The sequence below is a fragment of the Macaca nemestrina genome, chromosome 9 (assembly GCF_043159975.1).
Source record: "Macaca nemestrina isolate mMacNem1 chromosome 9, mMacNem.hap1, whole genome shotgun sequence".
Lineage (NCBI taxonomy): Eukaryota > Metazoa > Chordata > Mammalia > Primates > Cercopithecidae > Macaca > Macaca nemestrina.
This window is the reverse complement of record NC_092133.1, coordinates 119,332,243-119,352,089: the sequence shown is the minus strand read 5'-3', so window position 1 is coordinate 119,352,089 and position 19,847 is coordinate 119,332,243. Positions and strand designations below refer to the sequence as shown.

The 19,847-nt window shown below is 37.5% G+C and overlaps 1 protein-coding gene across 16 annotated transcripts in view; it reads right to left on the bottom strand.

Annotated features, from left to right (window-relative positions):
- Window positions 1-7,314: 7,314 nt before the first annotated feature.
- Window positions 7,315-19,847, bottom strand: part of LOC105480021 (Rho GTPase activating protein 21) — a 134,160-nt gene continuing 121,627 nt past the window's right edge. For 8 of the 16 annotated variants that reach the window (XM_071070378.1, XM_071070383.1, XM_071070379.1 and 5 more), the window contains 9 exons: window positions 19,355-19,510; window positions 19,186-19,264; window positions 18,578-18,651; window positions 18,411-18,500; window positions 15,387-15,512; window positions 15,165-15,206; window positions 14,743-14,848; window positions 12,799-12,830; window positions 7,961-9,798 (listed from right to left, as the gene is read on the bottom strand). In XM_071070378.1, the coding sequence (XP_070926479.1) occupies window positions 8,104-9,798; window positions 12,799-12,830; window positions 14,743-14,848; window positions 15,165-15,206; window positions 15,387-15,512; window positions 18,411-18,500; window positions 18,578-18,651; window positions 19,186-19,264; window positions 19,355-19,510 (2,400 nt within the window). In that variant the 3' untranslated portion in view covers window positions 7,961-8,103. Of the gene's footprint in view, window positions 9,799-12,798; window positions 12,831-13,728; window positions 14,003-14,742; window positions 14,849-15,164; window positions 15,207-15,386; window positions 15,513-18,410; window positions 18,501-18,577; window positions 18,652-19,185; window positions 19,265-19,354; window positions 19,511-19,847 lie in introns of all 16 variants that reach the window. The other 8 variants (XM_071070384.1, XM_071070386.1, XM_071070385.1 and 5 more) reach the window with 2 other exon arrangements.

Genomic DNA, 19,847 nt, shown 5'->3' with positions numbered 1-19,847 from the left:
AAGTGAAATTTAAAACTCACTGAACAGATTAATAAGACATGGCTGAAAGTAAAATAATAAATTGGAATATAGTTCTGGAGAGCTTACCCAGAACGCAGCACAGAGAGAAAATGAGAAGTAAAATATAAATAATAAGGTAAAAAATACCTTATTGTAAGTTCATTCAACGTACTTTTAACAGTAGGAGCTCCAAAAGGAGATAACAGACGAAAGGGGGAAAAGCCAATATTAAAAGTGACTGAGACATTTTACAGAATTGACAAAAGATACCAATCCTCAGTTTCAGCAAGCCAAACAAATCCTAAGCAGAAAAGAAACCCACATCTAGACACATTGCAGCAAAGCCTCAGAACACCCAAGACAAAGAAACGATCTTACAGCAGTCTGAGAATAAAAATACACAGACCTCGACTGAAAACTGATTCATAACTGCAACACCAGAAGCCAAGAAAAAGGGACTAGTATCTCCAAAATGTTGAGGGAAAAAGATTGCTGTGTACCTATTTGTGTATCCAGCAAAATGGTCTTTCAAGTGTGAAAGCAAAATAATTACATTTAAAGATAAACCAAAGCTGAAAATGTTTATCGCTAACGACTCTCACTAAAACTTCTGAAATACACAATTTAGGTAGAAGGAAAATTATCCTACAAGGTAGGTCTGCAGTTCAGGAAGGAACAGTGATTATTGAAAATGGTAAAAATATAAGTAAATCTAACCATTAGCATTGATTGTATAAAACAACAATGGTAGTATATAAATTGGGAGAGGATGACTGGACTTAACGTAGGCTTAGATCTTTGTGTTGCTTGTGAGAAAGGTATAGCTATTGATTAAATTTGTTTCCTATGCATATTAAATTTCCTAGGGTATGCACTAAAAGGATAGAAATTAGGGAGGAAACGAAAAGTGAAGGAAAAAATCCATCTAAATTAAAGTAAGAATGAAAAACATGTCACTAAAAAGGGGTCACAGGAAAAAAACAAAACAAAACCCAAAATGCAATTCAACCAGGTGATGAAAACAGATCAGTTAAGTACTATCAATGGAAAATGACTAACTGGGGAAGTTAAATGATACGGTTTGTAAGACTAATTTAAAAAGGGAAAGGAAAGGAAATGCAGCTCTGTGGCATTTAATATATAGACAAAAGATATTAAAGATTGTATTTCCTCAATGGTGTGTGACTTTCAACTGGAGAGTACATATCTTTTTCAAACACACCTACAACATTAGTTAGAACTGACTGAAATGGAATGGAAAAAATACATGAATGAAAAACATACAAACCAAAACAAAGCTAGTGTAACTAAATTAATACATGGTAAAATACAAAATAGACTTTAAGTAAAAGTAGAAATGAAAAGAATCACTAGAAAATAATAATTTAATTATTATGTAATCACAAGTGTCCTAGAAGAAACAGGAAGTTATAGCCATTCTAAATGTGCAAAAAAAAAAAATAACAAAAAGAAAAACCAATAAGGACAAAGTGACAAATTCATCATCCACCCCAAGAGGCAGCCATGCTCAGCAACTGATAGACCCCCCAAAATCAGATGAATTTTGATGCATCAGATCAAGTATGAATTTGAAATCACAACAGACATACACTCAATGATGTGTGCCTTTCAACTGCAAAGTACAGATCTTTCTCAAACGCAGATATATTAGTTAGGACTGATTGTATACTTCCCTCAACAAATTTCAAAGAGCTAGGATCACATAGACCACATACTCTGCCACAATGCAGTTTAGAAAATTACAGAAAGAAAAACTAGAAAAGTCCCATCTCTTTGGAAAATTTAAAACATACTTCCAACAACCCATATGTCAAGACAAAATCATGACAGGAAATACAAAAATGCTTAGCATTAAATCTTGTTTGACACAGTTTATACTATTTACAAGGAAATGTATAATCTTAAATAACTGATACTTGGCCTAAGCATTCAACTTGAGAAATTAAAGAGAACAGAAGAATCTTCTCAATAAAAGTAAAGACAACGTCATACTGAGTTATAAAAGAAATTCATGTGGAAGCTCATAGGATCCAGAATGGCCTGGATAAGAGGAAACAGGCAGGGAAGCTTTCCTATCAAGATTTATAAGGTGTGTATTAGGACCAGTGGACTAGAACTGGCCAATGGAACAGTGAGCCCCACACAGTCCAACACATATATGGGAAGTGACATGGCAGAGCTGGCATTGCACCCCGGAGGGGAAGCGGGGTACTTTCAGTACATGGTATTGGGACTACAGGATAAAAAATATAGATCCCCACTTCCTATCACACACAACAATCAATGCAATATAGATCAAGGTCCTTTATTTTCAGGTGTCCAGTGTTAGATAAATTATACAATGGCCCTGCTCCTAACCATGTAATTCTTTTTCTCAGTCTAGGCTTTGAACAAAATCCCTCTTCATCCAACAAATATTTTCTGTGTGCCAACTATGTTCCTGCCAATTGTTCCAGGCATGGAATACACCAGTAAACCAAAGACCTCTACCTTGGTGGGATTTACAGTCTTGTGGATAATTGATATATATGGCAGTTATTATGTATGGGGCACTTTATTAGCCCTGACATATTCATTAAATACTTGATAGATACTACTATCTGTAAGTGCCAGAGCTAGGATCTGAAGTTAGCCTGCCAACTCTCAGAATCCCAGCTAACTACTGTATTACATCTAGTGCCTTCCTTATTGCCTTGGTGAAGAATATGCCATGAAATGCTTTACTTAAACATGTATGTGATGATCCAAACACATTGTTATGTGTAATGAATTGACTTTTCTTCTGCAAATCTAATGTACTGGATAGGTACCATCCATCCTTGGAAGAATTTTGAGATTAGCTACTCAATCATTTTCTGTGTTGTGTGGTTCAGATGAAAAAGCCTGAGTGGTGCAGAGATGGCACCACTGTGCTCTAGCCTGGGTGAGGGAGGGAGGCCCTGTCTCAAAAAACAAAAAAATAGGCCGGGCGCGGTGGCTCACACCTGTAATCCCAGCACTTTGGGAGGCCGAGGCGGGCAGATCATGAGGTCAGGAGACGGAGACCATCCTAGCCAACACGGAGAAACTCCGTCTCTACAAAAATACCAAGGAAAACTAGCCGGGCGTGGTAGTGGGTGCCTGTAGTCCCAGCTACTCGGGAGGCTGAGGCAGGAGAATGGCATGAACCCGGGAGGCGGAGCTTGCAGTGAGCTGAGATCGCGCCACTGCACTGGGCGACAGAGCGAGACTTTGTCTCAAAACAAAACAAAAAACCAAAAAACTGAGGTACAGTGATTCCACCTTCTGGGGAAGCTTATCCATACCTTAAAATCTAATGCTGAGTAGGTGAAATTCGAACGATGTCATACATGAGCACCTAGTTTTTTGCTTTGTTCTGTTGGTAGATTTTTACAACTGCCATCTTCATTCTACTCTCAGAAAGTAAAGGTTTCAAGACATCTGTTTTGTGTCTGTAAGATAGCATCTTCAGGACCCTATGGTCAACAAATGTGACAATCAATAAATCTTTATCTCTAATTCCCAGTATTTTCCTTTTGTAACTGCTTCATCGGAAGGTTTGAGCATATCTTACAATGTCTCAACCTTCTCCTTGGCTGGACAAAAACTAAGTTTCCTTTGCTGTGTATTTCCTTCTACTCTCCTAAGATGCTGTTCCAGCTCTGGTGGTATTTAGCTTTCATAGCAGGGATGCTGGGAGGTCTGTGTAACCGATGCTTTTCCCCTAGTACAGCTCCCCTCCTTCCTTCCTGGGCAGCCAGCTGAGATGTGTTACTGTGTTACAACTGGCTCCTACTGTTCTCTGTTGCACAAATCAGTCAGCTAAAGCAGCCCTGCTGGTGTCCTACAGTGTTTAACCTTGCTACAGTGAAATGGCAAGTGGGACATTTGGTAGTCTTGCATATGAATCCAGGAATCTGACATTTTATAGCAAAAAGCTCATCAAAAACGACCACAGGAAAAGATAATCCTGCCATTCCACCTAATATCAGTCACAAAATAAATTCCAGCACATGAAAACCAACTTTAAGCCAAGCAAATATATACCATATGTCTGTGGATAGGGGAGTATGTCTTAGTGGTTCTCAAAATACACATATAAAAGCCGATAAATCAGGATAAATAAAACTTAAAACTATGCAAAGAAACACCTGAAACCAAGTTTAAAAACTATAGACTGAAAGAGGGGATCTGAAATTAAGATTAGTGTCCAGATCTTGTAAAGATCTGTGAGAAAAAGATAACAGAAATATGGTCAAAGGTTCACATAGCTGGATGCAGTGGCTCATGCCTGTAATCCCAGCACTTTGGGAGGCTGAGGCGGGAGGACTGTCTGAGCTCAGGAGTTCAAGACCAGCCTGTCCAACATGGTGAAACCCTGTCTCTACTGAAAATACAAAAAATTAGCCAGGTGTGATGGCACGCAGCTGTCATCTCAGCTACGCGGAAGACTGAGGCAGGAGAATTGCTTGAATCCAGGAGATGGAGGTTGCAGTGAGCTGAGATCATGCCACTTCACTCCACCCTGGGGACAGAGCGAGACTGTCTCCAAAAAAATTAAAATTAAAATTAAAAAGTTAATTCAGTTGGAAACCAGAATAGCCAATGAACATCTGAAACATGGTCTCTTCCCCAGTAATGCAGGAAAGGAAATGTAAACCAGTGAGAGACCTCACACCCATTGACTGTTTTAAAAACAAAATTTTTAAACACTGACAGTACCTAGTGTCCTTGAAGAGATGAGAATCCTCATACATGGTTGGTGAACTCTGGAGATGAATTTGACAAAACCTAGTAAAGCTGAAAATGTGCCATGTCAGTGCAGTGGCTCACACCTGTCATCCCAGCACTTTGGGAGGCCAAGGCAGGCAAATCGCTTGAGCCCAGGCGTTTGAGACCAGCCTAGGCAACATGGCGAAACCCGGTCTCTACAAAAAAAATACACAAAGAAGTAGAATCCAACTTAAATTATATTTGGTTAAGTCAAGGATGTCACTAAAAGAACATATAAATATGCTAATAGAAGGGTGAAATGCTATAATAAAAATATTAACCCAAAAGAGGCAAGAAACAAGAGAAAAGAGTATGTAAAATGCCCTGGTCATGGAGAAAACAAATGGTTCAGATGCAGATGTGAAGCCAAACACACAAATAATTATATTAGATGTAACTGGGCTATGTATTCCAACTTAGACTATGTTTAAAGAAAATCTATATGCTGTTATGAGAAAAATACAAAAGGATTAAAACAGATAAAAACGATATATCATGCAAATACTAAACAAAAGTAATACAGCTACATTAATATATAAAATACTTTAAGGCAATAAAGCTTTGGTTGAGACTGATTATGAAGGACATTTCATAATAGAAGAGTCAATCTACCACAAAGACATAACAATTCTAAATTTATGTTCACTTAGTAAACTAACTTCCAAATAAAAGATTGACACAAAAGATACACAAATCTACATTCACATCATAATATTCTATCACTTCTCAGTAACTGGTAAGAGCCAGGTAAGAAATCTGTAACAATCTAGATCTGTAAAACATGATTCAATTTGACCTAATAAACCAAACAGAAACCATCCAGTAAGGATAGAATACATACTCTTTTCAGGCAATCATGTAATATTTCTCAAAATTGACCATATACTGGGTCAAAATGGATGTCTCAATTTCGAATATATGTTTAATGATAATGTAACATTATACTGGAGTCAACATGACTAGAAAGGTTTCAAACGTTTGGAAATTAAGCAGTTGAATTGCTGCTTTTTCTTTAACCTGTGAATTGCTAAGTAATTCACAGGTTAAAGAAAAAAATCAGAATGGAAACTAGAAAACATTTTGAAATGAATAATAAAAATACAGCATATAGCCTTAAAACGCAGATATTAGAAAACAACTAAAAATCAATTTTCTAGGCAATCGTCTCAAGTTAAAAAGTCCAGCAAATTAAAGCCAAAGAAAGGCTGAGCGTGGTGGCTCATGCCGGTAATCCCAGTACTTTGGGAGGACAGGGCAAGCGGATCGCTTGAGCCTGGGAGTTTGAGATGAGCCTGGGCAACATGGAGAAAGCCCATCTCTACAAATAATACAAAAAACCCCAAAAGTTAGCTGGGCGTGGTGGCACGTGCCTATAGTCGCAGCTCTGCAGTGAACTGTGATGGTCATACCACTGCACTCCAGCCTGGGCAACAGACTTGAGACTGAGACTCTGTCTCAAAAGAAAAAAAAATGGAAAAAATAAACTTAGGAGCAAGAATGAATAATAAAAAACTATTTCAGCCTTGAAAGTAACTTTTAAAACATGTAAGTAAAAAGTGTTTTTGACAGTTTTAATAATACTCTGACTTTTCCAAGAACTCCCCTTCATGTAAACTAAGGGAAGTGTGTGCTTTATTTTGTTCAAAACTTCAAAAGCAGGGCATGACTCTTGGTAAAATCTTATCACCAGCAGCAAACTATTCATGGTACCATCTCCATGTGTAGTTACCATTGTGATTCTATATACTGGAGCAAACATCTGACTATTGCATTATGTTATTTTTGTGCTGTAGTTGTACCTGAGCATTTGCATATTGAAAAATTTATTATAAATCACTTTTTTCTTTTCTACTGTAATAGGGAATTATAGTCTATATCGTAACATACTGAATATAAAGTTATGTTTAGATATATTATGAATTTCATTTCATGATGGTAAAGGGGAAATTTCAAAATACTTTTAAGAAAGTATCGGGTTTGACAGTTGAAAATCTCTGGATTTGATGATTAAGGTCCTTCTCAGCCTTAACAGTCTGAGATTTTTTTGTAACCATTACTACCAACAACAGCTTTGTTCTATTTTGAAACTAGTGTGTGGCAGCCACTGTAAGTGGAACAGTATCTCATTTAAATCTAATCACCCTTATAATAGGTAGTAATACTGTCACTGTTTATAAGAGAAAACAAATTCAGAGGAGTTAAATAATGTGTTCAAGTTCACATATCTAGGAAGTATAGAGTTGGAGTGACTCCAAACTCATGTTCGTTTCACTCACGAAAAGGTCATTAACATACATTACTTTCCCTAGAAGAATTAAATACTATCTGTCGACAAGTGAGGTTAGGCTCATGTAAGCATCTGTAAGAGTCTCTGCCCACCACAGCAAGAAAGAGGAGAAGATGGAGTGTATAAATATAGTAGGTGTCTTTTGAAAGTCAGGTACCTTTTTAATCACGTAAGGTAGTTACAAATGGATGACATCTAAAAATATATCAGAATAAGTTTCAAGCCATGCAAAGTTCACCAAAACAATGTTTATTTCCAGTGTTTAATTGGGTATGCACACAGGCATGACACAGGTTTGGATTCATTAAGTCCTCATGCAGAATTATATTCTTCTCGATAAAGAAGCCAGTTCCATCCAGGATCCACTATCTACACACCTATGTTACAACATTTATATCAAATCTGGTATCTGAAGAAAAGATACACATTTAATATGTTCATTTAAGTTACGTATTTTACAGAAAGATTAAAAATTCAAGTCACACAAAACTCAAAAACTGTATTAAAAGTTTGAATATAAAACTCAGATCCACCTGGAATGACTAAAGAATGGAAGTTCTGTATCCACCTGTGTTAAAACTGGTAAATGTAATGAAATTTGTTACCGATAAAACGCATTCATTTATTCAATGTAAGTTATCTAATTTTAACAATATGGCACCCTAAAAACCAACTGTATTTTTATGATGAGGCACTTTTGTTAGTGATGAAACCAAAAGAACAAATTTGCTGCACACTGATGCCAGCGATTTTCTTCAGTGATTTTGGGTATATGCTATGTAGTAAGTTGCAACAAATACCTTGCTCATTTGTGTGCAACTATCCGATATATTTTTAAATATATATATATATGTTCTTCTGGCTGTAGTAATGCACTGTAAAGCTATTTCACAGTGCAAAATGATGAAACCAGCCCAAATGAAGGCTGCATAATAACAATTCTGATACAAGAAAATATTGACAGAGTTACTGGAACGTGTAACAGTAGTTTTTTTACTTGCTAGAGTGGACATACCCCCAGTTTAAAGACAGGGATGAAACTCTGCTTTATTGCCTGGGGTTTCAGACAGTTTACGAGGCTGGGCATTCGCTGCAGAACTAGCATTTTTGCTCATGTTCTGGAAGCTTTCTCCGTTTATTTGGTCAGATGACTGCGGTGGTATGGAAAGAAGGGGCCTGTTGGTTGAAGCCAAGGTGCTGGAAGAACTGCCTGTGTCGCACTGAAAAGACAAAGGTGTGTCGGTCGTGGCTGTTTCTCGTGTGCTTGGGTTCTCTGTCTGGGGATCTCCGATTTCTCCTCTGCTAAGGTCAGAGGTACTGGTGCGTAGGCGTTCCCTGGCCAGCCAGTCTGAGATGGAAAGGTCCTGGGCTGAGCATTTTGGTTTTAACCGGTTCACAGCTGAAAGTTCTGATTCTCTCTCCCCGCTCTGCTCATGCACTTTCCAAAAATTCAAAACACTGATTTCAGTAGCATCTCTGTGCCCTCCTAGCGTATGTCTGCGCCGGATGCTTTTCCTTTTAGCAGTCTCAGCATTCGCTTTGTGATTCCCTACTCCAAACATGTCATCCGCAGGGGCTCTGGGTCTCAGTTTTAACCGATCTGCTATTTTCGTTTTCCATGTGGGTTCCTGTTTTTCGGATTCGCCTCTGGTGGGGGTCAGTAAACTCCCAGTTGACTTTCCTTTTTTCATAACATCAAACACTTTAGTTAATGAAGGTGCTTCTTTCTCATTCTTGGCATCTCCTAGACTTCCACTATCTGACTTGAACCTAGCTGATTTTTTCCTGGAGAGAGTATCACATTCGATGAGTTTATGGGAACTGAAGAGCTGTCTCCGGCTATCTAAACTTGATGTTAAACTTCCCTCGGTGCAACTCACTTCGCTTCCTTCAGAATTTCTCCGGCTGTTCTTAGTCACTTCTTGCAGTTTTCCTCGGAAAAGCCTCTCTGAAGTCAAGGCTGTGGGGAAAACGGGAAACTCGCTCTCGCTGTCGGTTTCCACAGGCCGCCCCTCGCTGATGAGTTCGCTTCTCTCGTCGTCTGCCTCGTCCCCCTTGCTCTCTGCCACGGATTGCACCTCAGGGCTCAGTCGACTGGAGTCCAGGCTAGTCAAGTATGTAGCAGATGATGTGGTGGAATAATCTGAGGTGATGGTGCTGATGTTGGCCAAAAACTCGCTATGTTTCGTTTCTGGACTGGTTGATTTCTTCGTGGAAAACCTTGCCAGGGAGGCCTGGGAAGACGTGCTAAGCAAAGTGCCAGAGTCAGAGCCTGTCTCTTCAAGGTGGGAGGGCTTCTGTGCCAGAAGTGACCTGGGGCTCTCTTTCAGGATGGCAAAGCGACAGCTGAGAGTTGGGGACTTGTTATGTTTTGAGTCGTGTGGCGGTGAGGGCTCTTCGGAAGGCGTGCTCTCTTTTCCTAGTGATATCTTTTCATCTTTTGTCGTGCTGGGGTCTTTCCTAGTGCTGTTGTCTTTGGCAATGATGATCTTCTGTTTTCTGCCCAGTGTCTCACTTTCCTTTTTGGACTCTTCTTTAGTATCATTGTGACACTGTTCCACATTTTCTTTCTTAAAAAATACATTGTCCAGTTCATCTTCTGAGCTGCTAGGCTGTGCTTTTTCTTTTGGCTTCTTCCTCTTGCGACTAGCGGCTGCAAAGATGGAGGACACAAGCAGCTCCCTGCTATACTGATCCTTGCCAGATCCCCAAGAACCCTGGGAGGCGAGAGAGAAGACAGACTCTGAGCATGAGAATGCAGCTGAGTTCATGTTCCGACAAGCTTGTCTCCCAAATATTTCTTATCAAATTATTATCTACTAAAGCTCTGGAAGCATCAACAGTGCAATTAGCTTTTTTTTTTTTTTTAACACCTCTTTTTACCTTGCACCAAAGCCAAATTTTTATTTAATGAGTCCAACTTCTTGCCTGGTGGTATTTAACTGCCAAACCACAGCTCATACACATCTGCCTTTCCGGCAAACAGTCTCTGCTTAGTGCCAGTTCCTATCAATATCCCCCAAACACCTGACCTTCCCTCCTTCCACAGTGCCCAGGCCTGCTTCACTTCCTTCATTTGGAACACAGGCATGAGATAGGTTAACCAATATTGTGACATGGTCAAACATCATAGTCTGATATAGGTTATTAAATGTTTATGACTGACTTTAATTTTCTAATTACAGGTATCACATGATATAGATACTGTATCAGATAAGCTCATTGAGATAAGGAAACTCTGGTCTTCCATTAGTTCATCCAGGAGGGATCTTCAAGGATCTGCCTTAAGTAAATCAGGTTGGTACTGTCTTCATTTATCTCAAGGTAACAACGGAATTAGAATATTCAAAAAACAGGTCAGGTGTGGTGGCTCATGCCTGTAATCCCAGCACTTTGGGAGGCCGAGGCGGGTAGACTGTTAGAGCCCAGAAGTTCGAGACCAGCCTAGGGAACATGGTGAAGCCCTGTCTCTACAAAAAATTAACTGGGCATGGTGGCACGCACCTGTGGTCCTGGCTACTTGGGAGGTCGAGGTCAGAGGATCACCTGAGCCTGGGGAAGTCGAGGCTGCAGTGAGGCATGAGGGTACAATTGCACTCCAGCCTGGGTGACAGAGTGAGAACCCATCTCAGGAAGGCAGGAAGGAAAGATCAATTAACATAAGTAAAAATAAATCCTTACCACAGAAACACTTTAGTGCACTGTTATTGGGAAAGTTATTTGCTATGTATAATGGGTTCTTTAAAACATTTTTTTTCTAAGATGGAGTTTCACCATATTGCCCAGGCTGGTCTAGAAGCCTTAGTCTCAAGCTATCCTCCCACCTCAGCCTCCCAAAGTGCCAGGATTACAGGCATGAGCCACTGCATCTAGATATAATAGGTTTTCGATTGCAACTATTAATTCGTTGCTAAATATCTGCTGGTTTAACCACACACTTTTTGAGACAAGCAGGTAGGCAGGAGGTACGCTGAGTAACAGAAGCCGACAGTATATTTCTCTATTGCCTAAAAATCTTAGACAAGTTAAAACTGCTCTATTTAAAGTAAAAATTCAGGCTGTTCTATCAAAGAATTCACCAAGATGAAATCACAGATGAATATAACTTTGTTTTTATATTATAAAGACTTTCGTAATTATCCAGCACATTTCCCCACATTTTGCTAAAGACTAATAGTTGTGACTGGGCTCTGAACTGGGAGACCTTGATGTCCATCCTCTCTAGCTTGCTAGGTACGAGCAAGTGATTCACTTTTAAACATCTCAATTCCATGGCGAGAAGCAATTAGATTATACTGTCTTTAAGATTTCCTTAAGGGTCTCTTTACAATTCTATGATCATATGCGTGTTGGGGCAAATTACTCTACTTTTCTACAGAGACTGTTAGAAGTAGTTACTCATATCATTGGGATATCCACTATATTACAGGCATGATATAACACCACTATAGATAAGATGAAAAGGCTATTGTAATAACAGGTTAAGAAAAATGCACCTAGAGAAAGGAAAAGCAGGGATTTCAACAGAGTTAACAAAACTGTTCTAGATTAAAGAAGTCTAAAGAGATTTGACAATGAAATGCAAGGAATGATCCTTGACTGCATTCTGTATAAGGAAGTAAAGAATATTACTGGGACAATCTGTATAAACACTGCACATTAGATAATAATGTATTGTACCTACATTAGTTTCCTGAGTATGAAAATTACTCTGTAATTATATAGGAGAATGCCTCAATTCTCTGGTGATATATGCTGAAGTATTTAGGTGTAGTGTTATCTCTACAAGTAACTATCAAATGATTCAGAAAAATCTCTACAAGTTAACTATCAAATGATTCAGAAAAAAAGTGTGAATTTACAACTGATAAATCTAGGGTAAAGGATTTGGGTGCTATCATTTTAGCAGCTTTTCTGTAGGTTTAACATTTTTCAAGATAAAAAGCTGGGCGAAAAGATGAACATCACAAGTAACAGAGACATGATAAAATATTTTTGTAAGAATTATAATTTAATCATATGGAGTCCTATTATGATATTTAAACATGATACATAAAATTCATGTCTCATTACAAAATATAACAATGTTTTAAGAAGTCTGACAATTCTAGTTGCTACTGCCTCAACAGAGCAAAATTTAGATCCACTGACTTGACAACAAACTATTCAAAAAGTTGTATAATTGAGGGAACACAGATTGTGTAAAAATATTATTAAAAAATTAGTGATTTCACTGAAAAGGCAAGACTATAGTGTAAAAATGCATAACAAAAAAATTGATAGTACTTCTGAAATATTTACAGATGATACGATGTTTGGGATTTGTGTAAAGATGGTCCTAGAGGGAGGGAAGCAGGTGGCATGCAGAGGAAACAGAGCTGGCCGAGTGCTGATAATTACTGGAGCTGGAGATGGGTACAGGGAGGCTTCTCGTTTTATTATTCACTTCTGTATATGTTAGGACCTAATTTTCACATTAAAGAATGGCCTAGATCTTTGTATTATGCCAAAACTGCACAATGAGAAGAATATGAACTTTTGAGTTTGTATTCCAAGTCAAAATCCAGTATTCTTCTATCATATATTGTTTTAGGAATTCATTTTTTATTATACTTTGTTGCTCTGTCATTAGACACAGAGAGGAATGCATTTGAATATCAACCATAACAATCAACAATTCCCCCCTAAAATATTTCAAATTGTATGAAACAATTTACCTTAGATTTTGTTGAGTCACTAGTAGCTGAATCTGTGAAAAGTTAAATAAAACATGGTCAGTATTAGCCAATCTTTACTGCTTTCCACAAACAATGCAAAACTTATGGAAAGACAGGCACAGAACAAAATGTGAAAGCAAAACTCAAAACAATAGAACACAGTGGATAGTCAGAGCTCACAAAGATGCAAGCTGCACCACAGAAAGCCACCGCCATGAAAGGATGCTGTGAATTGTAGGCAGAACCAGCTCAATGATAGAAATGGCAAAGGAGCCCTGTACTAAACAAAAACAGAAATACTCGTGTTTATTAGATTTTCTAAATATTAAATCTAGCAATAAAGAAGCTTGAGGACAGTGTAACAACAATGTTTTTTGTTTGTTTTTTTATGTACCACATCCTGTATCTGAGACTGATACACAATGTAGAACTTTTAAGAGTGTTGGCCGCCCTAGCTACAATTGAGACACTCATACTGGTGTGTTTGATTTTTGTCAGACTTAAATTTTCTAAGCATTATGCTGTACACGTATGGATGCAAAAGAGGCATTAAGATAATCTTGCTTCCAGGTCACTTTGGTTTTATAATAAATAATGTTTATCTTTGTGCTTCAGACCCCAGTTCCATAGCAGTGCAGTGAGGGATCCTTTTGACTAACTTGCTACCAGTTTTGCAATTATCTATTAACAAATGCTATTATGGAAATGGAAAAATGGAGACCATAATTTTACTGTCTGGCAAAAACTCAGATTATACAATTATAAAGAGGGTAGGAAGGGGCTAGCAATATTCAGGATAATACCAATTTTGCAGTTTCATCTTTCAACATTAGGGAAATTGGTTTTCAGAATAATGAGCTGAGCCCCATGCCACGCCCCTTTTAACACATGGCTAAATGCTTTATGACTTTAAGAACTGGTAGACCATACCATGCTATTTCTCCTCAGGGTCTGCTTCAGAAATAACAAGAAACAGCAGAAAAACTTTTAAGAAAGTAGTAGTGATCTGTTTACAATAATCTTAAGAGAAACTTTACACCACAGATCAACTATGTTTGCATTTACAAGAATCGGGGGTTTCTGCAGACAAGGCAGCTACAGTGTGGACAACAGTCCTCCTTCTTCCTACAGTTCCAGCTGTCCATCAGGGACATCACAGAATCCACTAGTGACATTACCGTGTGATAGACTCCTCCCACTTCGCCTGTTCAACATCAGTATAGATTTGCCTGTGTCAGTAAGAGCTGAAAAAACCCTTTAGGACTAAAACAAGAACTAGAGACAAAGGGAGAACATTGTGTAAAACAACATGCTAGATTAGTGCAACAGTTTGGCAGGAGAAAGTTTTCATTCAAAAGAGCCTAGAAGAACTAATACTTAACCAAGCATTAGGGTGGCAACAGGAAACGGAAGAAAATAAATCTCAAATAGGCTGGCTTTTACTGTGACAAATAAAACACTGTTATTTATGAAAATGGAGCCCATTACCAGTTCAACAGATTTAACTTGCTGCTTTTAAACAGAACTCCTGGCTCAAGAATAAGAACTACTTATACAGCCCAGATCATACTTTCTGCCATCACAGCAACCACATACTCAGTAGCATATATCTGTTTTACCTTGTGATGACTATTACATGGAAACTGTGAATTTAAAAAAAAAAAAAAAAAAAAAAGAACAAAACAGTGGTTTGCATGCTCATTTCCCTCATAGTTCCATTCTGACAAACATTACATTACAACTGCATGCACTGCCAATGGCATTAGAGTCACTGGAAGATAATTCAGATCAATCGGAAAAGGAAGATTAAGGTTTTTTATTAGTAGAAAGGAAGAGAAAAAGAAAAAAATCATAAGTAACAATTCACTATGATTGATTTGCTCTTTCATATTGTAAGAATGTAGCTTTCAGCCTAGAGGTCAAGACTGCCCAGGCAAGAGTTACCTGATACATCTCCTGGGGAGACTCCTGTCCTTCCAATGTTGGTGAGTAAATGATCTATGTTTGGCACTGGCTGGGAGTCTACTGTGCTTTCCTCCTGCACTGTTGTCTATGGTTAATAAACAAAGATCTCTTCATCATCTCTTCAAAGATACTTTCTTTAAAATTTAAACAACATTTAGTAAAAGACACATTCCTAAGTAAAGCACCTGTGCTTAATGTTTTTACACTGTTTACGCATAATTATCTGCAAAATAAGCACTGTACTGGTATATTCATTAGATCAGAAACTGAGCTAGAGACCTGCTTCCGGGGCGCAAAGCGGACAATAGCATACAAAGCAGGAAGTTGACATTGTTGGCGCGCCAGGATCTTGTGTCCCAAATGAAACTAACTGAGTACAAATGCTGACGGACAATACTTACAAGAGGCTCATCAGCACCTTCTTCTGTGAAAAACCAGTCATGCTAAAATTTAAAAAAGGTAAGAAGAGAAATTAAACAAGCCTTTAAATATATTGAGATCTTGGAGGATAGTATAGAAAAAGGGTAATATTCTTAGAGAAAAATATTACAACCAACCTCTCTGACCACATAGTGGCTGCCCGTGAAAATGAATTTTCTTGTAGGGATGAAGCATGAACTTACGTGCTGGATGAGCGTTTCTACGATCTTGTACTGGTCAGGCATGTGGGTGACCATGTGGGTCATGTTGTCTTCTGATGTTCGAACAAGGGTTGGACCAAACACTATTGCTAGGTTTCTTGGTTCCATCTGAATGGGAAATACCAGAATTTTTCTTAAAGAAGTAGGCTGAAATTCCCATTGTAGGATTTTTGGTGAAAAAGAATATAAACAGAAAAATGGCTTTGATGTAGATTTAAAAAATGCTTTCTAGCAAGGTATTTTTTTTTTTTTTTTGAGACAGGGTCTCACTGTCACCCAGGCTGCAGTGCAGCGGCATGATCATAGCTGACTGCACTCTCGACCTCTTGGGCTCAAGTGATCCTCTTGCCTCAGCCTCCTGAGTAGCTAGGACTATAGGTATGTACCACCATGCCTGGCTAAGTTTTTTAAATTTTTTTTTGTAAAGATAGAATCTTATGATGTTGCCAAGGCAGGTCTTGAAATCCTGGCCTTAGCTTCCCAAAGTGCTATGATTCCATGTGTCAGCCACCACAAGTGGCCTAGTTAGGATTTTCAAAGCAAATGTGTACAAAATGTTTCTTCTGCATTAATGATAATGTGCATTGCATAATTAGCATTCATTTTTTTTCCAAGAAGTCTTTGATTGAAAAAACTGATTTGGTTCAAAACGAGGGTTACCAAAGCTGGATTAACTGATAAAAATGTTAAAATCAAAGGAAAAAAAGCTTGCAGAAGATTACAGGCACACCTGTAGTCCCAGCACTTTGGGGGACCGAGTCAGGTGGATTGCTTGAGCCCAGGAGTTCAAGACCTCATCTCTACTAAAAATAGCCAGGCGTGATGGTGTGTGCCTGTAGTCCCAGCTACTCTGAGGCTAAGGTGGAAGGAGGTAGAGGTTGCAGCTTGGGCGACAAAGTGTGACCCTGTCTGAAGAAAAAAGGAAAAAAAAACAAAACAAAATTCCCTCCCCTTGAGAAATGAAAGTGGAAGAAATATGAAAGGTTACAGATTTTCCCTCTAGTACATCAAAATCACTAATGTGTAAACACCCAATGGTTGGAAATATTACTTCTGACCCATTTTTACCTGAAACCAATCTTCTGAAGCTCTTCGGTTAGGTTTGCTTTGCTCTGAATGCCTCAGTCTTTTGTATACTTCTCTGTTTATGCATTAATTTCTATAGACGGTATTCCTTGTTTAATTATCAGACTGTCAGAGGTATGGATCTTTTGCTTTCCTTCATTAAATCTTACAATGTCTGATATATTTTGAATTCAGTATTTGATTAAAATAACTTTAATCAACCCTAATAACATATCAGGGGGCTAAAAATCACCACCGAACTCAAAAAGCCAAACTGGAAAAAAGGGAAAAGCAATTGCTGCACACCTAACATGTTAACTAGTGTAGCACATACCTAACGACACCATCACTGCAGAGGAATAAGAGGAAATTGTGTTGAAATCAGGATTTTTCTAGAGAGTTGGCTTGGTAGAAAGAAACTATGTGTGGGAAAGGTGTACTTAAAACTGGGCACGCAGAAATGTTTCTGGTCTCCCTCTTAGAATATGTACTCATCCTACTCTTCTATCTGTGCTGGTGTTGGTGGCTCAAAAAACACAAGTCTACCACCTCAAATGCCTTATGTAAAATTTTTACTAGATTCATATTTTTAGACTAATGATAACATGCATTAATATTTATATGTATACACAGTAATATTTTATCTGGGTAAACAGTTTCAGCTGGTTCCTACATAAAACTGATAAAATAGTGTACAGTTTATTCATAAATTTAAAAATTCTATTTTTCTTTAATATTCCATAAAATACCATACCCTTCTTCAAGATTCAGTGTAATTATATTAAAGACACAAAAAATTCTGCAGTAAAAACCTATGCTAAAGATTAATTCAGTACTTTCTAAACTAACTAGACCAACACTCTTTTCTCTGTACTGATGAATGATATAATAGATTTCAGGAAACACTGACATTAATTGGAGACTACTTCAGCTACAATTATATTGAAAACTCTTTGGCTCCTACAGTATGAATTTCTGGAAACAGTCTAGGCTTTCATTTCCTTTTTTTTTTTTTCTCCCTAACCATTTTGTAGCCCTATCACTACGGAGGAAATTGAGCATCTAAAGGAAGTAAGCTTCTTGATTTGCAGGTAATAGAGGTTGACACTCTTCTCATATCAATCCTTACTACAACTTCCAGAACATGCACAACGACTAAACTGATCTGTCTAAATCACTCAGAAAAGAGTGTCAGCAATATTCCTGAGCTTGTGGTATTCTTTCATTTTCTTCTCCAGAAATTAAAATGACTGTTTCAGTACTTTAAGAAGTAATGCCCTTGAGTTAGAAAATCATCATTTTACAATCTCTGATGATATTTGACTTAAGCAAATAACCCTACAAAGACAGTTTTACAATCAAGAAAAACTGAATGGGGTTGGGCATAGTGGCTCATGCCTATAATCCCAGCACTTTGGGAGGCAGGTGGATTGCTTGAGCCCAGAAGTTTGAGACCAGCCTGGGCAACATGGTGAGACCTTGTCTCTAACATAACTTTTAAAAAAAGAAAAACTGAATGTGAACTGAGTATTAGACAATATAAAGAATATATTTTGTGGTGTTAAAAGGGATGAAAATGACTTATCTGTTTATGTCTGTTTTCACTGTATTCTATTTGGCCTTTTGACTGTTGTAGCATATGCATATCTTACCTCTTCAAAATACTGATATACAGCTGAAAAAATCAGAGCAGTAAAATTTCTGACTTTTTCATTTTTCTTACTGAATAACCATACAAGAAATCTTTTAAAATATCCTTTTAAAATGGTGACAACTGGTATTTTGGGATCTTTTGCTTTTAAAAACAATTTTAAGAAGAACTTACCCAGTTTGATGTTGAATTTATAAACCTTTTATTGACTATTTGGCATGAAGTAATGAAGCATATCTTTTAAACTAAAGCCACTAAAAGTACATTTCTCAAATAAGCCTTTAACATACCTTATTTTTTTCTGAATTTTCTGCCACTGTCTTCAGATGAGCTGAAAGGAACTTAAGTGTTTCATAATGATGTTCAGGCAAATCGTGAATCTGAAACACATTATTTTCACGATGGATTTAGAGGCTGAATTTTAGCTGTATCCCCCAAAATATAAAATAATACCTACTAGTCTTTTTAATGTTTTCAGACGATCTAGAGGATCTTCTTTACGATTGGCTTCAATAAAATCAGCATATTTATCTGATGACAAGAACAATAAAACAAATTTATTTTAAATTGCTTAGGTGAATTGTAATCTAGTTTCCCTTTAAGGATTAATTTTAAACCACAACATAAGAAAGATTTCTACATAGTCTTTGAAATGTAAATCTCTAAAATGTAAGTTCCCTGCAGGAACCATCCTATATTTACACAGCCTGTCCATTCTTCCCCCACCCTCCAACAACATCTAGTAAAGTGTCTTACATGGCATTTAAATACTTGGCTTGACTGAAAAAACATTTTTTCTACTCATTGTACCTTATTACGTCAGAAGCCATTTGAATGGTAACAATAATATTAATTTGGCTGCAAATATGTATGAACAAGATAATACATATGTTAATCAACCTAAACAACTTTTATGTTTTTAATATATGAGGGAGAACTCAACAAAGCCTCCTGTTTCCTTTGACCAAGACATTTTGTCCTGGTTCAATGGAATATTCTATGGTTTTCCAACTGTAACTTGAACCATTTCATCTGATTATCTATCTTTCATGGGAGTTAACTCACCATTTGTGAAGAGAGGCTCAGGGAGTTTTCTGAAGAAGGATTTTAGTAAACTGCTTATCACATTCAAATCTCGCCATTTCTAGGTGTACAAAATAGAAATACAGTATTTTCATATCCAATACCACCAAAGGGAAAAAAAAGGATCAGTTATTCAAATAAGCAAACTTACATCATCTTGTGTATCAATATCAGCCATTCCCTTGTTGAGTTCTTCTTGCATACTTGAGATGGCTGCATTATTTCCAGGAACTCTATAAATACCTGTATATTCAAGACCTCTTTCTTCAACTAATTTGCAACATATGTCAACTATTAATGGAATATACTGAAAAACAAGAAATAAACATTTTATTTAATGCAGCACAAATGTTTAGTAGTTGTATATCACAGCTAAAATGCCCCTTTCGTCCAAAAGGAAACATAAATTGCTGTTATGTAATATAAAGAATAGAGACATTACAGATCTGGGAATAGAAAAAACCTGCAAGAGATATTTGAGACAGTAAGAAGAGAAATAGACTGAGAGAAAGAGGGACCCCCAGAGAGATAACACTCTAAAAAGTAAGAACAGGTAAGGAGAATGTGGAAACCGTTCAGCTGAATAAAGAGACAGTCAAGAAAAGAAGGAGGTGAGAGTAACATCAATTCATGATATGAATCCT